Source organism: Anastrepha ludens, chromosome 3 (genome assembly GCF_028408465.1).
Source record: "Anastrepha ludens isolate Willacy chromosome 3, idAnaLude1.1, whole genome shotgun sequence".
NCBI classification, from domain to species: Eukaryota; Metazoa; Arthropoda; class Insecta; order Diptera; family Tephritidae; genus Anastrepha; species Anastrepha ludens.
In genome coordinates, this window is record NC_071499.1 from 121,730,294 (window position 1) to 121,753,171 (window position 22,878).

The 22,878-nt window shown below is 38.9% G+C and overlaps 1 protein-coding gene across 1 annotated transcript; it reads right to left on the reverse strand.

Moving 5' to 3' along the window:
- Window positions 1-15,742: 15,742 nt before the first annotated feature.
- LOC128858954 (cytochrome c oxidase assembly factor 7 homolog) lies at window positions 15,743-22,573 on the reverse strand. Its single transcript, XM_054095571.1, has 3 exons — window positions 22,374-22,573; window positions 21,864-22,153; window positions 15,743-16,719 (listed from the first exon to the last, which is right to left on the reverse strand). Exons 1-3 carry the CDS (start codon window positions 22,471-22,473, stop codon window positions 16,330-16,332), a joined length of 780 nt encoding a protein of 259 aa, XP_053951546.1. The 5' UTR covers window positions 22,474-22,573; the 3' UTR covers window positions 15,743-16,329.
- Between the last annotated feature and the right edge of the window lie 305 nt (window positions 22,574-22,878).

The window sequence follows — 22,878 nt, forward strand, 5'->3', positions numbered from 1 at the left end:
GAAAAAAACCTAGAAAATAGGCACCCAACTGCCGTCCATTCCACTTAACTAGACGAGCGAGCGCAACACAGCCAGCCACCCAGCGGTTAGGTTAACATGTGTCGCGTTCAGCGGCGCAAACTAATGCTCGAGTATGTATCCAGTAATTTAAAAATTGCCTTGCTTTCTGCGCTGCCTCTGGCGTTATTAAGTGACAATAACGATTAAGAATAGTGGTAACAATAAAAATGGTTGACGTTTGGTGAATGCTGTACACACACATATAAAAAAACACACACCATTGATATGCTATTGTATTATAAAATTTATTTTATTTAAAAGACCACAAAAGTTAGCTGCTGTTTTTGAACGATTTAAAATGCTTATAAAAGAGTAGGATGAAAGACAGAATAAAAAACATACGAAAAATCGGGGAATAAGCAGATAAATCAGCTGTCGTATTTGTTATTTACCATACACGAATTTCTAGTATTTATAGAAAACAAAAAAAAAACTAAAAGCTAGTAGTTCCCTTTTGGTAAGCAAAAAAGATAGGAAGAATAAAATACATACGGATAGATAGAGAAAGAGGGAGGGAGAGAAAGAGAGAGAGGGAGAAAGGGAGAGAGAAAGAGAGAGATAATGAGAGAAAGAACGAAGTTAATTTGACTTTGAGTGATAGGTTCCAGAGAAAAGCATCTTTACAAAGCAGAGTTTACATATCATACGTGAAAAATTTAAAAAAATTCGATTTTTTGTTTTAAGATTATTATTCTTTATAGTTTTAGGCGTATTTCTGTGGAAGTCGATTGTAAAAATTCCCCATAGAAGCAAAGTTATGGTAGAAAATGTAACTGCGCGACGAGAGTTTGATGCGCACAAGTAGCTGTCCTTCGTTTGCCCTTGAAAGTTTAAACTCGTTTTTCTCGAAACTACTTTTTCCGGCACGGTTTGCATGATAACGCATACAGTTTTGCATATTATTTAATGCGAATTTCTTTAATTTTCGAAAGTGTTTAAGTACCAATAAACAATACATACAATTTTTATATTTATTTCTATTGTTATCCCTTCTAATAACTGATTGAGAAGCAGATCCTGCAAAACAATGGAAGGCTTATTTACCTGTTCTGAAATGTTGTGATTGCATTTAAGATTCGTTAGTAATATAGTAGTATCTAATTATAATTTTCAAGAAAAGCAAATTTTCTTTTTTCACAGCATTACAACGCGTGAGCTTTTGCTTCGTAGTTACCTATTCCCAAATCCTTGAGATCGTATTCCACCGCGTCTATCCATCGGCTCCTCAATCTGTATTTGGCGTTTACGTCCATTAGCTATTTTGTCATGGCTTTCTTCACAGGCATACGGATAGCCTGACCTAGCCATCTGATGCGCTGCACTTTAACAAAACGCACAGCTCTCTCGTTCTGAGTGAGATCATTTAGTTCGGAGTTGTAACGAATTCTATAGGTGCCATCATCTATTCTTATTGGGCCAAACATCTTTCTGACATTTTTTCTTTCCATACCGGTAATCAGCAACTTTAAGAGTCCATACCTGACATCCACACGTTAAGATTGGTTGGATTAGGGTGTTGTACGTAGTTAGCTTTAAAGATTTAGACAAGAGCTGGGACTTGAACAAGTTAAGGTGGACATAACACGTTTTTTTGGCGGCGTTGATGTGATCTCTGACTGCAGAAGTTGAATCACGGCTACATGCGAGCATAACTCCCAATTACTTAAAATTCTGCACTGCTTCAAAAATGTAAGGACCCTCCATTTGTGGATCAACATCCAGACGCACAACGCAAATAGGAGGAGGAGCTCGGTCAAACGCTGAATACAGGACCAATTATAAAGGGTGGTTAGTATTTAAGGGCCGATGTTGAATGTAAACCACACCTAAACGTCAAGTTTTTTCCTGCCTTTCATTTGACATTTTTCAATTTCAGGCCAACTCAATTTGAACCATGGAAAGATATGTACATAATCAAGCAACGCGATAAAGTTATTCAGGTTTACTATGAAAACGGGCGTTCAAATCAAAATGCATATTGCGTACTTCGTGAAGAAAATCATCTTCAGTGATGAGGCACATTTTCACGTCAGTGAATTCGTCAATAAACAGAATTGCCGCATTTGGGGGAATGATAATCCAATAGTGAATGCCGAAAAACCAATGCACCCACAAAGAGTGACTGTTTGGCGCGGTTTATGGGCCGGCGGCATCATTGGGCCGTATTTTTTCCAAAATGAGGCCGATCAGGCAGGTACTGTGAATAGTGTTCGCTATCGTGAGATGATAACGAACTTTTTATGGCCCGAACTGGAAGATGTGGATGTGGACGATATGTGGTTTCAACAGGACGGGCCAAATAATCTCACGTCGCCGCGTTGTCACTTGGCCGCCAAGATCATGTGATTTGGCACCGTTGGACTTCTTTCTTTGAGGTTATTTGAAAGAAAAGGTGTACGTCGATAAGCCAGCAAGAATTCAAGAGCTAAAGGATGAGATAATTCGGCACATTAACGGCATAGAACCTCAATTATGCCTCAGTGTCGTCGAAAATTTGAACCATGGAGTTGTGCCGCTGAGGCCGCGGCGGTCATTTGGCCGATACTTTGTTTCATACGTAATTGAGCCATGCCAATATTATCATGATAAAGAGAAATGTCAATGATTTCTTAAAAAAATTGTATTTTATTCAAAATCAACACCGGCCCTTGAAACTTAACCACCCTTTATATAAAAATAAATGAAATTAATAAAATATAGTAAAAAGTTCCGGAATCGCTGACTACAATTATTTATTTATTCATTAGTGTTTAACAAATTTCAGAACAGAGATTTTAGATATAAATTCAGAACTAAACTACAAATTTACAATATTGTTAATATTAAATATAAGAAAACATTAAATTGCTAAAAATATATACAAGTTACAATTGAATTTTAACGAAATTAATAATTATAAAACTAAAGTAACAAATATTTACAAGTTAATGGACTATGAATAAGTTCGTGCGGTTTTTTTTCGAAATTTGAAACTTTATTGACGTAAAATGGTTACAAATTTAATATTCAAAATATTGTCCATCGCTTACTACTACTTTTTCCCATCTTTCTGGCAATTCACGGATTCCCTTTGTGAAAAATTCGGTCGGTTTTGCCGCAATCCACGAATCGATCCATTTTTTGACTTCATCGTAATTACGGAAGTGCTGGTCAGCCAGGCCATGTTGCATCGATCGGAAGAGATAGTAATCGGATGGCGCAAGGTCTGGACTATACGGCGGGTGGGGTAGGACATCCCATTTGAGCGTTTCTAAGTATGTTTTGACCACTTGTGCAACATGTGGCCGAGCATTGTCATGTTGCAAAATAACTTTGTCGTGTCTATCGGCGTATTGCGGCCGTTTTTCTCGCAGTGCTCGGCTCAAACGCATCAATTGTCGTCGGTAGACATCCCCCGTAATCGTTTCATTCGGTTTCAGTAGCTCATAATACACAACACCCAGCTGGTCCCACCAGATACACAGCATAACCGACGTTTTGGATTGTCGTAATGGACCCACTTTTCATCGCCAGTCACAATTCGATGCAAAAAACCCTTTCTTTTGTGCCGTTGAAGCAGTTGTTCGCATGCCATAAAACGGCGTTCAACGTCTCTTGGCTTCAATTCATACGGCACCCAATGGCCTACCTTTCGGATCATTCCCATGGCTTTTAAACGTTTGGAAATGGTTGATTGATCAACTCCCAAAGTTTTTGCAACCTCTTCTTGCGTTTGAGCCGGATCTTGATCGAGCAATTCCTCCAATTCGGTATCCATGAACTTTGGCGGCGCACCCTCGCGTTCTTCGTCTTCCAAGCCAAAATCACCACTTTTAAAGCGTGCAAACCACTTCTGGCACGTTCGCTCAGATAGAGCATGCTCACCATAAACTTCCACCAAGATACGATGACTTTCGGCTGCTTTTTTCTTCATATTAAAATAATGAAGAAGAATTCCCCGCAAAAACACATTATTTGGCACGAAATTCGACATTTTCAAGTGTGGTAAAAATATTGTTGTTTACGCTTCAAATAAAAAACTTATACTGACGTTTGTGCCTTACGACAGTAGCTCTCCAATGAATGTTTGGAAATGTGGATCGATGGAATAATAATCAAGTTACGCCATCTGTTGTAAAACCGTAACGAACTTATTCATAGTCCTATTATTTTTTTAATTTCTTATATGGAAAGTAATTTTTTAATTGCATTTGAAATACTTGTTTGGCCCTAGAAAGATCCAAATCCAAAAAGGTTGAATGATAATTAAGGTCAGACAACGATCTAACGAGTGGCGCATTGACACTATATAATGACCTACTAAAGCCAACGCGAAAAATCTTGCAACGGCGAAAACTTCTGCAAGGAACATTAAACTGTATTCTTTCTAGAAGGATCGGGCAGTCAATTTTGCCATTAATAAGATCAAAGATAAATGATACTGCCTGAAAAGCACCTCTGACATGATATGACATTTACGAAATGGGACGCTATACGCTTGAACAAAATTGGGAAATATTGAAAACCTATTTCCAAAGTGGTGAGTCCTCTTCTTCTTTTCTGATTTTCACATCGGTGGCTACGTCAATAAGCAAAATTGTCGGATTTTGGGCTCAGAAAATCCACACGTTACTGTAGAGAAGCAAATGCATCCACAACGAGTCACTGTTTGGTGCGGTTTTTGGTCTGGTGGCATCATCGGGCCATTTTTTTTGCGAAAATGAGCGAGGAGCCGCGGTTACAGTAAATGGCGAGCGTTACCATGACATGCTCAACGAGTTTTTGTTTCCAAAAATTGAAGAGGATGACATGGACGACATTTGGTTTCAACAGAACGGTGCAACTTGTCAACACTGCCAAAGTTACACTCAAACTCTGGCTACCGTTTTTGAAAACCGAATAATCAAAAGAAATTCCAATATCAATTGGACGCCTCGGATCTGTGATTTAAGCCCGTTGGACTATTTTTTGTGGGGAGCCGTTAAGGACAAATGCTATGCGAACCATCCAGAGACGATTGATGCTTTAAAACACGAAATCGAAGTTGCCATTCATGGGTTGATCTAATGGCCTACTGTAAAGCCAGTTGTGGCAGTCATTTCAACGATATTATTTTTCATTCATAAATGACAATGTTCAATCTTCAAATTAAAAAAAAGGTTTGAAAAAATATTTATTAGTTTTTTTTTATAGCCGATTCAAAAAGCAAATTGTACATGGCCCGCCCTGTATTAAGGGGGTTTCTAAGCTTAGAAAATGTGATTTTATGACAGTTTTCAATATTAAGAAATAAACGATTCATAAGGCACCAGGAAAATAAATTATTCAACTCGGACTGTAGGGCGGCTGAATCACTAAAATTTCTTATTTCAACATACACTTTTAGATTATCTGCATAGAGAAGACAATTAGCAAAAAGGAAAAACACGAACAAATATCATTAATAAACAAAACAAATAACAAAGGTCCAAAAATACTACCCTGAGGTATACCAGAGGTGGCCACATTAAAAAAGTTTAGATTGGAGTGACTGAAGACAGCTTCCAATCATCGATAAATATTCCTTCAACCAAGGATTTGTTAAAAATTAGTTTAAGAGGTTGCACCAAAAGGCAACAATTTTAAATAAAGTTACAGAAAGCCCGTCTACATCTGAATGAGAAGAGTTTTTAATCTTTAACAATCCCTCAATGACGTCATCCTCCGATAGAACAAGTGAAGCGAAGTCAACTGAAGAAGACTATATCCTCAAGAAATTATGGCGAATGGCTGCCAAATGTTCTTCCTGAATATCTTCATCAGACACAAGGTTAGATGAAAAGAAATCGGCAAATAAATTCGCTGCGTCACTGACAGAGCAGGCAGTTATGTCCCTATAAAAAACAGAACTAGGAATAGTAGAGGCCTTTTTAATCGATTTAATATATCGCCAAAAATGCTTCGGATTACTTTTTTATCTTTAATCTTTATACAATTACTAAAATGTACTACTGAATCGCTGTCCCCAAGTAATCAGTTTTTCCTTAAGAACCTTCCAATTAATAACTCTAAGGGCACTAGCAGAATCTCAATATAGAGCACGTGCCAAATGTCTACAGCAGAAAGCATTGCCTGGGGTCAGTATGTAGTACTGGTGACAAAGCCAATAGCGAATCGGCTCATCTTAACAACCGACATTTCCTTCAGGGTTATTATGCACGTAAAAGTGTAACTATTTTGTGAAGGTTTAGTTTTTTGTGTGTATATATAAATATATTTAGCAAAAGCGAATTACTTGCAACACTCGGCATTGATTAAGTGCCTCACTTGCATACTCACGTACTCGTATCTATGTGTGGGGTGTGTGATGAGCGCTTGCTTACTGGTTTTGTTTGAACTATGAATTTTTAAGAAATTTTTCTTGAAGCCAGCGGTGCTATGTCACTCACTTTGGTGCTTTGTATACTCCCATAAGTACGAGTATAGTACAGATAAAGTATTTTAATAAATTTCTCTGAATGGGTGCGATTTTGCCATCTAAATTAATATACTCGCATACTAAGGCACACACAAGCACACCCATACAAAAGTAAATATATATTTTTAACTCTCAAGCTTACCTTCTCAGCGGTTTTTTGCTTGTGTTAGTCGCTGGTCGCGAGCTCAGCTCCCCTTATGCACGAGTATTTACTTATGCAAAATCTGTATCTTAGATTTGATCTTTGCGTTTGTTTGAGATTTCTAATTTTAGTTGCACTGCGGTGGGATCCATTAAATGTTTGAAAGAAAGCACACGTCACAATTTACAGCTTTGTAGTCGAGTAATTTAAAATTGTTTAATAGCAAGAAATGGGAGATTTGGCGCGAGCCAGTGGTATTTACCGTAAAAGTTACTTTCGAACTTGGATTATGGTGGATATTCTATTATGAGTAGGAAGAAAAAAATTGTTAAAATCAATTCCAAAAAAATACTCTGGCTTATTTATTAGTAACCGCGTTAGTTGAAATAATATTTCTCTAGGTATGCAACGTCAGAAACAAGCTGTGCTCGGTATGAGTTATTTAGATCGGAGTTTAGACAAAGCTGACGAGAGCGCCATTTGGAAAATTTTATTCAGAACCTTCATCTGTCTTTTTATTTGTCTTACGGTTCGCGGCATTGTTGAAGGTGTCGGTCAGTTGCTTCCTCTGAGATATGTACCTCATTACGTGAATCCAAGATATTACGCTACTCGGTTATATATAATATGTCTCACTCCATCAGCACTTTTTAAGTTAAAAAATTGTTTGCGCCTCCACCAGCAGCACTTCTGACTCTTCGCAAATACGTTTAACGACATATGAGGGTCATGAAAAGGTCCGTCCAAAGTTAGAGAGATGGCGCTACTGACACGTACCGATGTTATGTTTAGTTAGTAGCATCTCTTTGAAGAACACACCCCAAGTTTCTATTTCTTTGCGTTTGGCATTCGCTTGAATCGAGGAAGTCGAGTGATTTCCCTTTCCTAGCACAACAACGCGCAAGATCCCGCTACAACAATTGTGGTAGCAAAATTAATGCTAATAGGGTTCCAACTCCTTTCACGTCTATATCAAAAAAGTGTAATTACAATCAGGGTTTGTCATAGCCCGCCGAGGGGCGACCGCTTTCATAAAAAAGTTGTTATATCATTTGGTATTTCATGCCCTGAGAATCGAGCCTGGGCACTTCCGAATTGTTGTCACGCCCACCATCCCATTCGGCTATGTCAGCCGCCTAAACCATACTTGATTAAATTGCATACAGGGTGTTTCAAACACAAGTATCTAAAAATTTAATATGAAATAGCAAAAAAATTGGTACTATTTTTCCACTGGAATTTTAAAATTTATATTTGAAGACTTCCATTAAAGTAATTTGGGAAAATATGCAGATTTACGTGAGCTTGAAAGTACAATATTGAGTTTTTTTGAATAAAATTGTTTTTAAAAAATTATTTTTATAAAAAATCATTTGTGATGGTAGAGGAGTTGAAGTTTAAAAAGTCTACCTGGACTGTTGTTCAGACTACTCTACAATCATGGAGAAGATTCTTCCCAAAAAATATAAAAAAACTAGAAGGAGTCAGAATCGACTACGTCTGGGCGGTAACAAGAGCCAATGAGCCGAGCCTTATGAGATCGAGTACTTACGCAGCCTGAGCCCTATAGTTTCAAACGACCAATACGAAGGCACTCACATAGCTCAGTGAATTTGAATCTAACGTATATATCAGGTAGTAAAAGAGTTCGACGTTGGATCTACTCGTTGGTGGGCAGTGGAAGGGCTAAACCTGCAGTGGAGTGAGTTCCGAACTTGGCAGAATACTGCCGACAAGGCAGCCACGGAATGCTTCGTGATTCAATATTTCTATAAGTAGAAGCATAGCAAGATACTCACCAACCAAATCTTGCTAGGTTAACGCAGGTACCACCCCTGCAGAGACAGGGTGTTTTAGACACTGTTAGTCCAAATTAAATTCTGGATATTGTAGTAGGTTCAGCTCCTACTTATCCAGAAGCGACCCCGAGATACCCTGTCTATGCCCGTATGACACTAACCATTTTTCACATGCCCTAGCAAACCCACTCACCTAACACCTCTCTTCTTCTGCACCCGACCTGTCGAAACAGCACTTTTCTGGGTCTACCGTTAGATGAGTTAGACGATTACACTGCTCTGATAGAGTTTAGTAAGTTGCTATCATAACAAGAACAGCAACAACAAAAGTGTATAGACAAACATTAAACGACATTCACCGGGAGTCTTTTACCACCTTCCTAAACTACCGACCCTCGAATGCAACTATCGGAGCACAACCACCACCTATCGTAGACGAAGAGCTTCAGCTGTCTCGTGAGATCCGCGTTATCTTCGGGATATTGTAGCAGGTTAAACTCCTACTTATCCTGAATCGACCCCGACATACTCAATATATCTCCGGTATGTGAAGGTATCCTGCACGATACTAATTACTCAGATATCCTCTCTAATCCACTCACCTAACACCCCTCTCCTGCTGGACCCAACCCGTCGAAACAGCAAGACTCCTGGGCCTAACGTTAGATGAGTTAGACAATGGCGACCGGTGACTACACCGCACTGACAGAGCGTAGTAAGCTGCTCCAACAACAAAAACCACCTGTGGTGTATTGGAAAACCTTAAAAAAGGTAATCACAGGGATGTACTTCATGCTTCTAATTACTGCCAACTGCAGCAAGGGTAGTAAAAAGAGACGGCGCCAAGACGGTTATAGATGAAAGATGATATTGTATATTTTCTTTGTTAATTCGTAAACTGTCAGTTGACCGCTGACTGCTGCAAATCGCATGTAGCTGACTCAGCGTCTTCTATTTACACTTCCACATGCCCCTCTGCTCAGCCACACATTTTTCTTATAATTTAATCAAGTTACAATTACAGTATTATGCGAATATGTTTCATGTGTATGTGTGTATAAAATGTCTGTGTTCGTGTCTACGAATGTATTAGTTACCTTTTGATAAAATAAATTATATTGTCGGCACGGATGTGCTGCAACAACAGTAAAATAATATAGAGTAAATGGTGTGCGGAGTACAGCAACAACACATTGTTTGTGCGTGACCCGCAATTGAGGAATGCGTCAATGGCTTTAAGTGCAACTGTTCGCGCACGGAAGTATTTGATGTTGCAACTTGTAGGTATAGCAAAACATATTTACCCGCGCACTTATGTACATACACACATACATATACATAGCTGATGAAATACACTCACGAACGCCTGAGGTAACGCTCACGACGATGTAAAAAAAACGTTAGAAGGCCGAAAAAAGCGAATTTTCCAGAATTTTTTCTGAGAAAACTTTTTAATTTATTGGTTTAAAAATTTGTACACATATTTTGTTATCTTTTAACTGTATTTTAAGACTTAGTATTAGTAAAAATATTTATTTGGAAAAGAGCTACAGTTGATAGGAAGCTCCTCTCAAAAAAGGTGTTTTGCGGTGGCCGCTTTATCTCTGAACTGGACCCTCTGAAATTAAAAAACCAAACGTTTTTCGTTAAAGTAATGTTAAATCTAGTAAAATCAAAGGAATAAGAAAAATAATTTTTTTGACAAAATGGCGCTTTCTCAACAAAAAAAAAATCGATTTTTGACCAAAATTTCTTCCTTAAATTGTTTATAAAAAAAATAATTATCGGTGAGAAAGAATCTTCGATTAATTACTAAAAAATATATTTAAGAAGCTCGTGCTCAAATTTGAGACCATTTAGAGAAAAACGCGTTTAAACTTTGAAAAGCACTTTATATAGGATAAAAACGCCTTTAAAAATTTGCGTGTAACTTCGAAAATGTTCACCGAAACGATATTAATACTTTTATGTGAATTCATAAATATATTTACATTAAGAAAATAAAATTAAAAAAATTCGATTTTTTGAAAATTCGAACAGTATATAACCCCTTAACAAGCTGATGTTGAAAAACCTGGATCCATTGGGAGTAGGGTACCTCACAAGGGTTTTCAATCTGTCTATGGTGCCTGATGATGAGAGTGAATCATTCCTGACAAGTGGAAATCAGGGAGAGTGGGAGAGAGAGAACCTTATCGGCCGATAACTCTCCCTTCCCCAGTAGTGCAAACTCTTGAAGCCCTTCTACTCCCACTCTACAAGAAACATCTGGCACCAGATGATTACCTCTCGCATCTTATTCGCTTTTTCACTGCGAGGAATCTAAAATTTTCCCCCACTAAGTCCACGGCGACCCTCTTTACCATCTCGACGAAGGAGGTCAAACTGCAACTCCCAGGCATGTCAACAGGCACCTCTTCAACTACTCCGACGAGATCCAGGACAAAACGAATCGACAACTACTGCACGGGAGAGTGTTTAGACAGACTGTTAACAACATTCATCAGGCGACTCTTACCCCCTTCTTAAGCTCCCGACCCCCGAATGCCATATTCGGAGTCCAACCACCACCCACAGCAGATGAAGAGCTTCCCGTTAGACCCGCGGAACCTTGGCAATTACGTACTGACAGGGTTTAGTATGCTGCTACAACAACAACAACAACAACGTTATCAACCGGGAACAAGTCGATACTAACAAATTTTATATGGCTTTCTTTTGATGTTTCTTTTGCTCCAAAAAGCGGAGCAATGGAGACTACCGATTAGATAAAACCTCCTCGATATGTCATAAGGAGAGGAGCCTTTCACGCAAGAATCAATTGTGGTCAATATGCACAAATGTAGAGACTTAAGAAGCCTATAGCATGAAACTGGCTACAAATATGATGGTCCCAGACGTGAGTGAATAGAACTGGCCCACTTTATGGACGCCGTTCTGGGCCATCCCGAAGCAATGCAGAAAATAGGTCCGGGAAGGGAGCCTGCCCAGAAGAGGAGGAGGGATTGTTTTAGTGGCGAAGGCATTTTGAACCCTGCCTCTTCTTCTTCTTACTTGGGGCGATAACCGCTTACGCGATTTTGGCCGAGTTTAACAAGGCGCGCCAGCCGTTTCTTTCTCGTGATAACCGGCGTCAGTTGGGCATACCAAGTGAAGGAAAGTCCTTCTCAACCTTATCTTTCCAACGCAGAGGAGGTTTTCCTCTTCCTCTGACGGCACCAGCTGGTACCGCGTCGAATACTTTCAGAGCTTGCGCGTTCGTATCCATTCGGATGATATGACCCACCTAACGAAGCCGCTGGATCTTTATTCGCTGCGCTATGTTCATGTCGTCGTAAAGCCTCTTACAGCTCATCGTTCCCTCGTCTGCGATGTTCGCCGTCCAAAAATCTTCAACAGAATCTTTCTCTAAAACACTCCAAGTGACGCCTCACCGGATATTGTCATCGTCCAAGCTTCTGCGCTATATGTCAGTTTTGTTCGTCGAGAGAGGACTTTACGACTTTCATTCGGATTAAACAAAATTTTTGGACATGCCCAAATTCTACATTCAACTCCACAAGGTGGCGCAAAATTAATCACTCTGTCAGAAGATTTATAATTTTTGTACGTCAATCGTATTTGACATGTGTGCACTACCCAGCCGCAAAATACAAACAGACAAGCAATGGATTGGGTAAAGCTAAAAAGCGAAAAAAAAGTTATTCAAAAACAAAATAGAATGAGTTAGTCATTTTTTCCATGTAAAAAAGTCTTCAAACATTTCTTGTCTGCCGGCCAGTTACAGGTAATCGGATTTCATGTGCATTGACCTTAACCCTCCGTTGGACAGCTTTTTTAAAACCCTCGGTTGGGCCTCCGGGTCTGGCCCCTCTTTCGTCCTATCCTTTTTAAAAGGTTGTGTCCATAAGTCGATAGAAAATTAAAAGGAACCTACCTGGATGCTCAAGTCGTTACCTATAATAAAAAAATAAATAAATAATTGGCGCGTACACTTCTGTTAGGTGTTTGGCCGAGCTCCTCCTCCTATTTGTGGTGTGCGTCTTGATGTTGTTCCACAAATGGAGGGACCTACAGTTTCAAGCCGACTCCGAACGGCAGATATTTTTATGAGGAGCTTTTTCATGGCAGAAATACACTCTCGGAGGTTTGCCATTGCCTGCCGAGGGGCGACCGCTATTAGAAAAATGTTTTTATTAATTTTGCTTTCACCGAGGTTCGAACCAACGACCTCTCTGCCGCTATAGCTATAATAGAAACACGTTAAATTCAAGCCGAAAAAGCCAGTCTGACCACACCCGGGTGCCCAACGGAAGGTTAAGGGAGGCATAATTGTTGTTGTTGTTGTAGCAGTTAACTAGGAGGCACAATTGCAGTTGGAACGGCTAGTGATGTAAGTATATGGATGTCTACTTGTTTGTTGTTGTAGCGGTATATATTACAATTAGGTTAGTTAGTGTGAGAGAAGATCCGCTGAATCTGGAGCAATTTCAAGCATGATTGCCAAACGTCGTAGAAACGCAGTTGGTATCAGATTTATCGTGGATGCCAGTTCTGGCTCGCGCATGCAGATTTAGTCAGGCAGTTTCAAGTTCTCGCAGTTTCTGTCGAATCTGAAAAAACGAAAGGTTGACTTTCTCAATGCACTAAAACAATGCATCAGTCCGCTTTATCTCTAAGCCATACTTTCGGCTATTGCCCAATTCGCGTAAATTTTCAAACACATTTCATTTTTAAATTATTGAGGAAAGGAAGAAAGCTGCATAGGCAGTTAAAGTCGTAATTCGTCTCTGACCTCGCGTTGACGGCACTGCTTATAAAGGGTGATTTTTTAGCTATTATCTTTTGAAACAGTTGGCTTAAACAGCTGACACACGTTTCTTGTTTTGTTTCACTGTCAAACATCTTCAGTTTGGTCTATAATTTAACCATGAATCGTCTTACAACGAACAACGCTTGCAAATCATTGAATTTTATTATAAAAATGCGTGTTCTGGTAAGAAAGTTTATCGCGCGCTTCTTCCATTTTATGGTCAGTTTAATCGACCCACTGAAGCGGCTATTCGAGCTATTGTGACTAAATTTAGAACCAAATTTACATTATTGGACATCAAACCACCAACACGCTTACGTAGAGTGCGAACTGAAGAAAATATCGCAGCTGTATCGGCCAGTGTTAATGATGACCATCAATTATCGATTCGTCGCCGTTCGCAGAAATTGGGCCTCTGTTACTCAACAACGTGGAAAATTTTGCGAAATGATTTAGGTGTGAAGCCTTTCAAAATACAGCTGGTGCAAGAATTGAAGCCGAACGACCTACCGCAACGCAGAATTTTTGGAGAATGGGCTCTTGGAAAGTTGGCCGAAGATCCACTTTTTTTATCGAAAAATTGTGTTCAGCGACGAAGCTCATTTTTGGATCAATAGGTACGTAAATAAGCAGAATTGTCGATTTTGGAGTGAAGATCAGCTAGAAGAATTGCAAGAGCTACCACTTGCGCACTTTGGTGCGGTTTATGGGCTGGAGGTATCATTGGACCGTACTTCTTCAAAGATGCTGCGAATCGTAACGTAACTGTGAATGGTGAGCGCTACCGTGAAATGATATCCAACTTTTTTTTGCCCAAAATGCAAGAGCTTGACTTGCATGACATGTGGTTTCAGCAGGACGGTGCCACATGCCACACAGCACGCGTAACAATGGACAGATTGATCTCTTGTGCGCCCCTAATTACTTAATTATAATTATTTAGTATAACGAGGAATCGAACCAGCTCCTTAGGAGGGAGCAATTGTAGGTCTTCCTCCTCTAGTAGGTACGAGCCCAGGATTCTGTGTCTCCTGTTGTTGTTGTTGTAGCAGCATTAAACATTCCTCATACTTACATACGGGGAATTCTACTGCAGGGGCAGCCCTTGGCCGGATATAAATCCGGGTCGTTTCGGTAACGTAGAACCGACTGTCGTGGAAACGTCTGTGTCTCCTTGTTGTTGTTGTTTTAACAGCATAGGTAGCCCTGTCTGTGTAGGCATATCATCGGTCGTCTTCGTCTAGCTCATCTAGGGGTAGGCCCAGGAAACATGTTTCGACAGGTTGGGTCCAGAGGGAGAGGGGGGTTAGATAAGTCGGTTTGAGGGGGCATGTGAAGAGGTGGTTAGTGTCGTACGGGGTACCTTCACATGCCGGACATGTGTTTGGTATGTCGGGGTCGATTCTGGATATGTACTAGCCCTGTCTGTGTCTCCTGTGGCCTAATGCCTCAGAGTTGGTGATTAAGTGTTCCACAGACTCCTCTTCATCACAGCAGAACTTGCATAATCTTGTACTAGATAATCCTATTGTGTTAAAGTGTTTATTAGAGGCAAAGTGACCAGTAAGTGCTCCACAGAGTAATCTTAGGACCTTTTTATTTAGGGTTAGAGCAGATTTTGCTCTGTTGGCATTGAAGTTCAAAAACTTTTTGGAGTGATTAAGGCTGCTTGTGCAGTTCCAGTGTTCTCTGATTTTAGTTTGGATCCATTTTTTGGTTTTCTGTTTTATATTATTTTTGTTGAAGCCGAAAAATGGGGTTGGCCCAATAAATAGCCCTTCTGCCCCTTTTTTGGCATTAAAGTCTGCCTTCTCGTTTCCTTCGTGTCCCTCATGTCCTGGTACCCAAGTCAGTGAGACCTGATTATGAGCGGCCAGTTTGTTGTGTGCATTGTTACACTCTACTAGGACTTTTGACTTGAATGTGAAGCCATGTAAGGCTTTGAGAACCGATTCAGCCAATTCGAAAGTATTTTAATTTTTACTTACTCGCACCATCTTTTGAATATGATTTCCACTGTTTCCATTATGGCGAAGAGCTCCGAAATTGTAGTATCTGTACTTAGTGTTAGGGATTTGTGTGCTCTAGGCCTCAATATTCCTGCTCCTACTCCTGGAGTGTTTTGGAACCATCTGTGTACCATTTTTGCCAGCCATCGTTTATCCATGTTGGGTTAGTGTTCCACTCTTTCCTAGACGGGAAAATAACCTTGTGGTCATTCGCCTGGGTTATGCACACTGCATGTTGAACCCTGCTCAAATATTGAGGTGTCCAGTGGGATCCCCTGTTTAAGTTTTTCTTTCTTATGAAAAGAGAGTGCTTGCATAGTAGCTTCCTCTTATATTGCTAAATGTTGCGGTGGTAAATTTAAAACCGCTTCTATGCCAGCAGTTGGGATAGTTCTCATGACCCTGTTATGTTTAGGCACGCCACTGCACTGCTTATACATACATACATACATATTTATACATTTTTTTACTACCTTGTACATAGTTTTCTGTTCTTTTATTTATTTATTGTTTTTTTGTTTTCATTTGACTACATAAATACGTAGTACTAGTACATTTGTTTAAAATTTAAATATATATTACAATTACAAAGTTAACTGTCTTCATTTGCTACCACATACGTAAAAATCGAAATTTGTTTTCATGCATATTTTGTTAACATTACGCCCGTTAGTTTTTTTTATTGCTTGTTTATTTCTTTTTTGTTTTCGTAACGAAAACACAAAAACATTCAAGTAACTTTGACTTAAATAATAAGCTTTGCTTAAGCAGGAAATAATTAAAAACTTGAATTAATTTTTTTCTGACACGCCCTCGACTCCAGCTGTTGGCTGTATTAGAAGTTATGTCTCTGCTCAAATTAACCCAAAAAATATTAACATTTTTTTATAGCAAATTCAAAGTCTGCTTTTATGTGTACTAAAATTATGAGTTTTATAAATAAAAACAAATTCCGCCGCTTTTACTGTTATAGCCGCATTCGTCAATGTATTTGCCACAACTTGTGCTTAAATTTGTTCCAATTCATGTCATAGCTTTACACACACTCCACTTTACGCTTTCATTCAAGTTCAGTTGGGCATTTTCATGCCCTGTTGGAACTCGAGCGTCTGTTGTTGCTTCTTCACTTCATCCTGCATTTCTAATGCCATCTTCTTATACTTATCGGCTTCTTTTTCATTCTTTTCAGTGCCGTCACCACGCGCATACATTTGACTTAGATTTGCGCATGCGTACATATTACGCAACTCGCAAGCTTTATACGCGAATTCGAATGCCTTTTTCATGTCTTTCTGTAGTATGAAATCACCATCCTTTGGCTGCACTTTCTTGGTGTCGTTTGTGTTGAGGTGGCCTGATACTTCCGGTTTTTTTTGCACGCCGGATATATGCATTCCTGAGAGGTAGAAGCAGGCGGTGGCATTGTTCATGTCGCAACTCTTTGATAGGTAATCGATGCCCTGGAAAATTGTTTGGATATTAGAAAATGGTGCAACATTTAAATTTATGAAACATCTGAACGAGTTTAGGATTATTTGTATGAAAAAATTTTAGCTAAAAAATAACCACGAGCAGCTGCAACAGCAGCATAATAAACTCTCCACGAGCAAAGTTGCGTTTTCCTCGACAGTCGGGACTACGTTACTGGAACCACCCGAGCTTACTATATGTCCGGCGAAGGACTGTCACTCCAGTAGCTCTGCCCGCGCATGAATGGGGGATGTTTTAGCTGCTACAACAGCAACAAAGAGCAAAGTTGCTGCAGTGAGTTATGGGTCAGATTTACATCTTAGAAATTTCTCCAGCTGAGATATCACCGCCGCACATAGGTAGATTTTGAAGATTTAGGCGGCCAAAAATATTTGACTCATATATCGTCTTAAAACTGTTTAGTAACTAGAAATTTATAATAATTTTTTTTACTAATTGGTTAAATTAAAAAAAGAGGTTGTCTGTAAAGTCGGTTTGCTGACGATAGTTTAACGTGACAACGTCATAAGAAAATATTGATGGAATGGTTGCAATTTTCAAAACAAAATTTTAATTTTATTTGTTTGATAGATATTTTGTATGGATATAGAGGAGGAGGTAAATGGAATTGCAATGGAATAGGTCAAGTTACATTTACACAAACGTGAAAAATGACGAAACATTTAACAAATTCATGAAAGATATCTTCAATTTCGATTGTGCATCAGACGTTAATAAGTCAACAACACTAAGAGGCACCATCATCGATTTGCCTTTTTCAAGACACTTTAAACTCGAAACACTCCCTTTCATTTCCTACTTTTTCTATCATCGTCCTATTCTCAACAGAGAAATGGTTCATTACCATGCACACAAGAAGAAGGCATATGCAAATACAAGTATGTGAATTTATATACCTACATATGCGCATATACATACATATATACGCTCACTTAAGTAGGAGAGAGCAAGATGTCGAACGTTGCCGTTCGTTTGCTTTGTTCGTTCCGCGCTTTCGCTTGCAGTTCATTCAAGGTAACGGCAATGAGCAAGGTAACGACAAATGAGCAAGGTAACACTAATGAGCAAGGTAACACTAATGAGCAAGGTAACGACACATTTTTTCGTGCGTGCAGCCGGCTAAATCGAATTATAGACGTTATCACGTCAAAAGTATATGTATTGCACTGTGTAACACTGAAAAATACCTTAGCAGTAAAGGTCCTTTTCTTGTAGTATGACAAGAATTGTCATCACTTGTTTGTATCTTATTGTGGGTTACACACTGACTTTATACAACAAATCTTGACCTTTCCCAAAGTAAAAATAGAGCCCATATTTCACTAGTATTCGCATAAAAGTTACCTTAATCGATTTTGAAAAAAATGTTTTATATATAATAGAAAAATATTTACAGATATATTTGTTGAAAATACACCAAAAGCACAATAGATATGTATATACAGAAATTGATTAATTTATTAGTTTCCGCCTTCTGAATTAAGGTGTTCTGTCACATCTTTGTCCACATATTTAAAGGGTACGAGCAGCTTAATTGTGTCTGGGCTAAACGACTTTGATGCTTTTTTCTTTCTTCTGCGATGAACTGAAATACTGCTCAAAAAGGGGTCCGAGCTTAACAACAATCGGTGGTATATTTCGCGATTGCACTCTTCACGAGAAAACTTCCGTGCATAATTTTCTCGATACATCCGGAAGTGCTTGTTGCACGCCTCTTGAGCCTCCTCTGACAGTTGTCCTAGTTTTCAATTATAGCAGCGCCATGGACTAGTATCTTGTGCATTGTGGGTGTCATCGGATACCACGCGTAAAGCTTTATATATAATTTAGCGGTATCCAATGCATATTCATCATATTTAGCAGAATCAATTTCATAGCCACTAGATATGGCTTCCAGTATTATTTTAAGCCTGTAAATGAAATTATAATCAACACCTGTGATATCTGCAGCCAATTTTGGGTCTTCGAAAAATCGCCGGCTTGTATTGCCATCATTGGTGTTACCATAATTTGATTTGGGCATGTCTATAAGTAAGCCTAACTCATCCCGAAATCTTTTTTGAATGGTTTCTTTTGTGGTTTTTTCCAACCGTTCTTCCTCAGCTGTTCTCTTTGCTCTATACTTTTTCACTGGCAATTTGTAAGCCAAATGCAAAATACTTTCGAATAATCTTATTCTGGCGTGCAGAACGGATAGTCCAAAATCAAGAGAATCTAGGCTAACTTCATTCTTTTTGTCTAGACTGTTAAAGTCTTTCGATGTTGCTTTACACAAATAACATTGGCTAGTGGATCTGGTATCGGTGGCAGCATTGCAAACCTTACCATTAATCATCGTCATCTTAAAAATATCCCGGAAAACAAATTTATTTCCTTGCAGCTCTATTTCAGAAGCAACTAGGTTGTTTACTGAGGATTCAACAAAATTTATTTCTTCTTTCGTGACGTCTATACTTTCTTTGATAAACCTAAATCTTATCGGTCTACAGAATCTAGGAGATGACGGAGAAGGGTTTTGCCAAACAATTTTTCTGTTTTCGTTTCCACAGGTGATTTGTAGTGGCACAAAAGAGCTAAGAAAAATGTTGGCATCCGAACCAGAAGTATCCTCAATTTTTTGTTTATATTTAGCTTGCTGGGAACCATCGCATCCCCACTTGCATATTATTGTAAGAGAATTTCTTTCGTCCTCGCTTAGAGTGAGGAGCACCTCCTCTAAATACATTGATAAGCGCATAATTGTCTTATCGATGAGGCTTTGCAAGTCAGTTTTTGCGTAAGAACTAGTTACCCGTATTTGCATTTGGTAACATTCTTTTTTAGCTTCTAATAAGCGATCGTAACAGGGATAAAGATAAGGGTTTGTATTACGAATTATTTCATATCGCTCTCTTGTTGAGTCTGCTTCTACAAACATAGCTAAGACTGCATGTGGTGTCAATATATTACCTCTCCCCGGGCTTGTTTATTCTTTGTATGCACTTTTGTATTTTGCTGCGCGTGATGGTGATTCTGCGATTTCTTTCAGAATTCGCGAGGCGTCCCTCTGCCCTTTTGCTATTAGAGTGGATTGCGCAGCATGTATAATAATTGTATCTTCTACCATGGAACGGACTTCTTCCGTTTTCCTACGTTTACTTCGCTCACTACACTTTTTGAATGATTTCAATTGACGGCCAGGGCGAAAATGTGACTTATTTGGAATTTCGATTGTTCCATTTAACCAAGACTGGTTAGCTTTTAGAAAAGCGTCCTCCTTTCTTCTGGCTTTAGTCCACTTTTCCTTAAGCTGTGCTTTAAAATAAGAAAAGCTTTTCTTAAATGTTTGCACATATTCAGCTGAATATGCATGACAAGACAGTAAGTTCTCTTCTAAAAAATCTAATTTTTCCTCCAAAGATGTCAAATTCTGCCCTTGCATTTGATTGTAGAGCTGGCAATATCTAAGATAAGCAAAATTGGCTTAGAAATCAAAACAAATGCAATAATTTTTATATTGACTTTAGACAAGCAGGCAATGGCAAACCTCCGAGTGTATTCCTGCCATGAAAAAGCTCCTCATAAAAATATCTGCCGTTCGGAGTCGGCTTGAAACTGTAGGTCCCTCCATTTGTGGAACAACATCAAAAACGCACACCACAAATAGGAGGAGGAGCTCGGCCAAACACCTAACAGAAGTGTACGCGCCAATTATTATTGTTTTTTTTTTAGACAAGCGTGTATCAAACCCTTTATATGACCCTCTATCTGCAAGTATCTGCAGCTATCTTTTATGCACTTGGCGAGCTAATTGCACCAGGTATCATGTTCAACACTAACATTCACTTGGACGGACTTGGAAATATACCAAACCGGGTTTTCAAAACCAAAAAACACAAAAAAACAAAAATAAATTATACCCTAAATGAAATAGGCACCACTTATCCATTTATAACTATTAAAATCACAAACACCATTAACAAATGATAATATTCACCTGAAATATCATAATCCATCACGATTACTCAGCTCGGTAACTTAAATCCGTAAATATTCACGTTAAAACATACGATTTTACAGCGGTTAAACAAAAACGATAACGTGTGTTTCAGAAATAGCTATGTTTTGATTAACTGACAGCTAATGCAAAGTATGGGATTGGCCTTAGGAGGTTGAATTATTGTTCCTCAGTATATTTTCAAGTTGTGGGAGTGCTTTTTTTTGTAGTTGTGACAACTTTATGAAATCCAATTTTGGCCGCCTAAATAGCTTAAATCTACCTATGTGCGCCGTAGGAATTTAATTTGCACAAGCAAAAATTACTACTACCCTCCAAGGGCTGCCGCCCCAGTAAACTAGCCATGACTAGTGTATCGTACCCCGTTTTTTCTTTAAATAAAGGTTTTTCTTTTTTTCTTTCATAAGTCTTGGCAAACGGTAGTTTGTTACCCCAACCTCTGAATCCATATTTAATGTCCGCTACAAGCATTCCTTCCTCCGACAATTATTTCTAAGTTAATGGAAGAACCCAAATTTAAACACGACTAAAGACTTTCATTTCAGCAGCATTTCCCAACATTTTTTACTACAAAAGCAAGCCTCACCTACAACAGCCACTTTCTGTAGGGAATGTCTTATGCCGTTACTATAAATGCAAAGTTAACATACAACAGCTGCTTTCCGCATGAAATCCTTATTCTCTTCTTCTGAACCCAATTCGTCGATAAAGTTCGTGCATTCATTTCGTTTCGTTTCCTCGACATTCGGTTGTACGTTAGCGGAACGACCCGGTTTTATATCCGGCCAAAGAGTGACACTCCAGCACCATTCTCCGTACATGTATGGAGAATGTTTTTGCTGCTACAACAACAATAAGGCATCAAATTCGTTTCTTCGGCCCTTCGTTAGATGATTTCAAGGGCGGCAACGTCGATTAATGGCTTTTTCGTTCTAAACAAAATTTAATAAACTGCTGCAACCACAACGATCGCAATATATAGGCTTAGTAGAGATAACAGTGTTATGTCACAGTCGTGTTATTTACAAAGCTACTTCACGCGAGTGTGTTTCAAATCAATGCTTCAGCAACTTCCGTCAACTGCGACATTAATCACAACGTAGTCTTATTACATACCTTCGGCACATTTCGGTCGACCTCCTTGTACATGGAACGTGAAACCAGCAGCAATCCTGTATGTAAGCATGCATCCGCATCATTCAGTTGGCAGCCTTTCTCGTAGTATGTGTAAGCACTGCGCGGATCACCCTTGCTGCCACTCTTGCCTTTACCCAAAAAGCTATAGTTCCCATATTTAAAGCAGGACTTCGCATAGCCATAATCATCGCATGTGGATTTGTATACTTTTGCCGCCTTCTCAAAGTCTTTCTTAATACCCTCCAAGTAGTCACCCAAAAGATGACAAACTGAAAAGTAAAAGAGAATATGTTTGTGTTAAGCTAAATGTGTACGTGCAATCTGAGCGCTTGATATAATCAACAAAATATTCTGCAAACGCTTGCGAAACAAGCACAATGGGGAGGTTATGAGTCCCCTATCACCCCTGCAGTCATATGTGTAGAAAAGTGATTGCATATGCGGTTGTTGTCTTTTTCTTCACATTCAGTTTGCTATGTAATGATTTACCCTCTGGTTTCTTTTCCGAATAGCAACCGAAACGATATTCGATGCCCAATTTGTCTATGTACTCCTTAACATCCGATTCCTTCTTTAAATCGTAAGCCATTATTTATTTTGCTTCTTCGCTTTTTAAGAGTTTTAATTTTACAATCGGCTTTAGAAGTTAGAATTTACCGTAGTGAAATGAGATTAGCCGTAAATTGGTGAAATGTCAAATTGACTTGGTAAACAGTGTTGCCAGCATTTCGCTTCCCCACTGCTCACAGAGAACGTAAATTCATGAATTTACGTTCTCTGCTGCTCATAAAACAGAGAGCTGGAAAATATAATGAAAAATACTATGCACACAATTGTGGTAAAATAATTACAAACACAACCAAGACGAATCTATTAAAGGTGGTGTTGGTAAATCAACTGATTTGCTTTTTTATTTCACTGTGTCCATGTAGCTGACAGCCAGAATAAAACAAGGCGAATTAATTTTTTGTTTTCGAATTTTTCAATACTTTTC

Bases quoted from the DNA above. Each gene is read 5' to 3' on its own strand.
- LOC128858954 (XM_054095571.1), bottom strand. From the start codon at position 22,473: ATGGCTTACGATTTAAAGAAGGAATCGGATGTTAAGGAGTACATAGAC. The intron at 22,154-22,373 runs GTAAATCATTAC...TTTACTTTTCAG, and splicing joins TTCGGAAAAGAAACCAGAGG to TTTGTCATCTTTTGGGTGAC. The intron at 16,720-21,863 runs GTATGTAATAAG...ACAATTTTCCAG, and splicing joins TCGACCGAAATGTGCCGAAG to GGCATCGATTACCTATCAAA.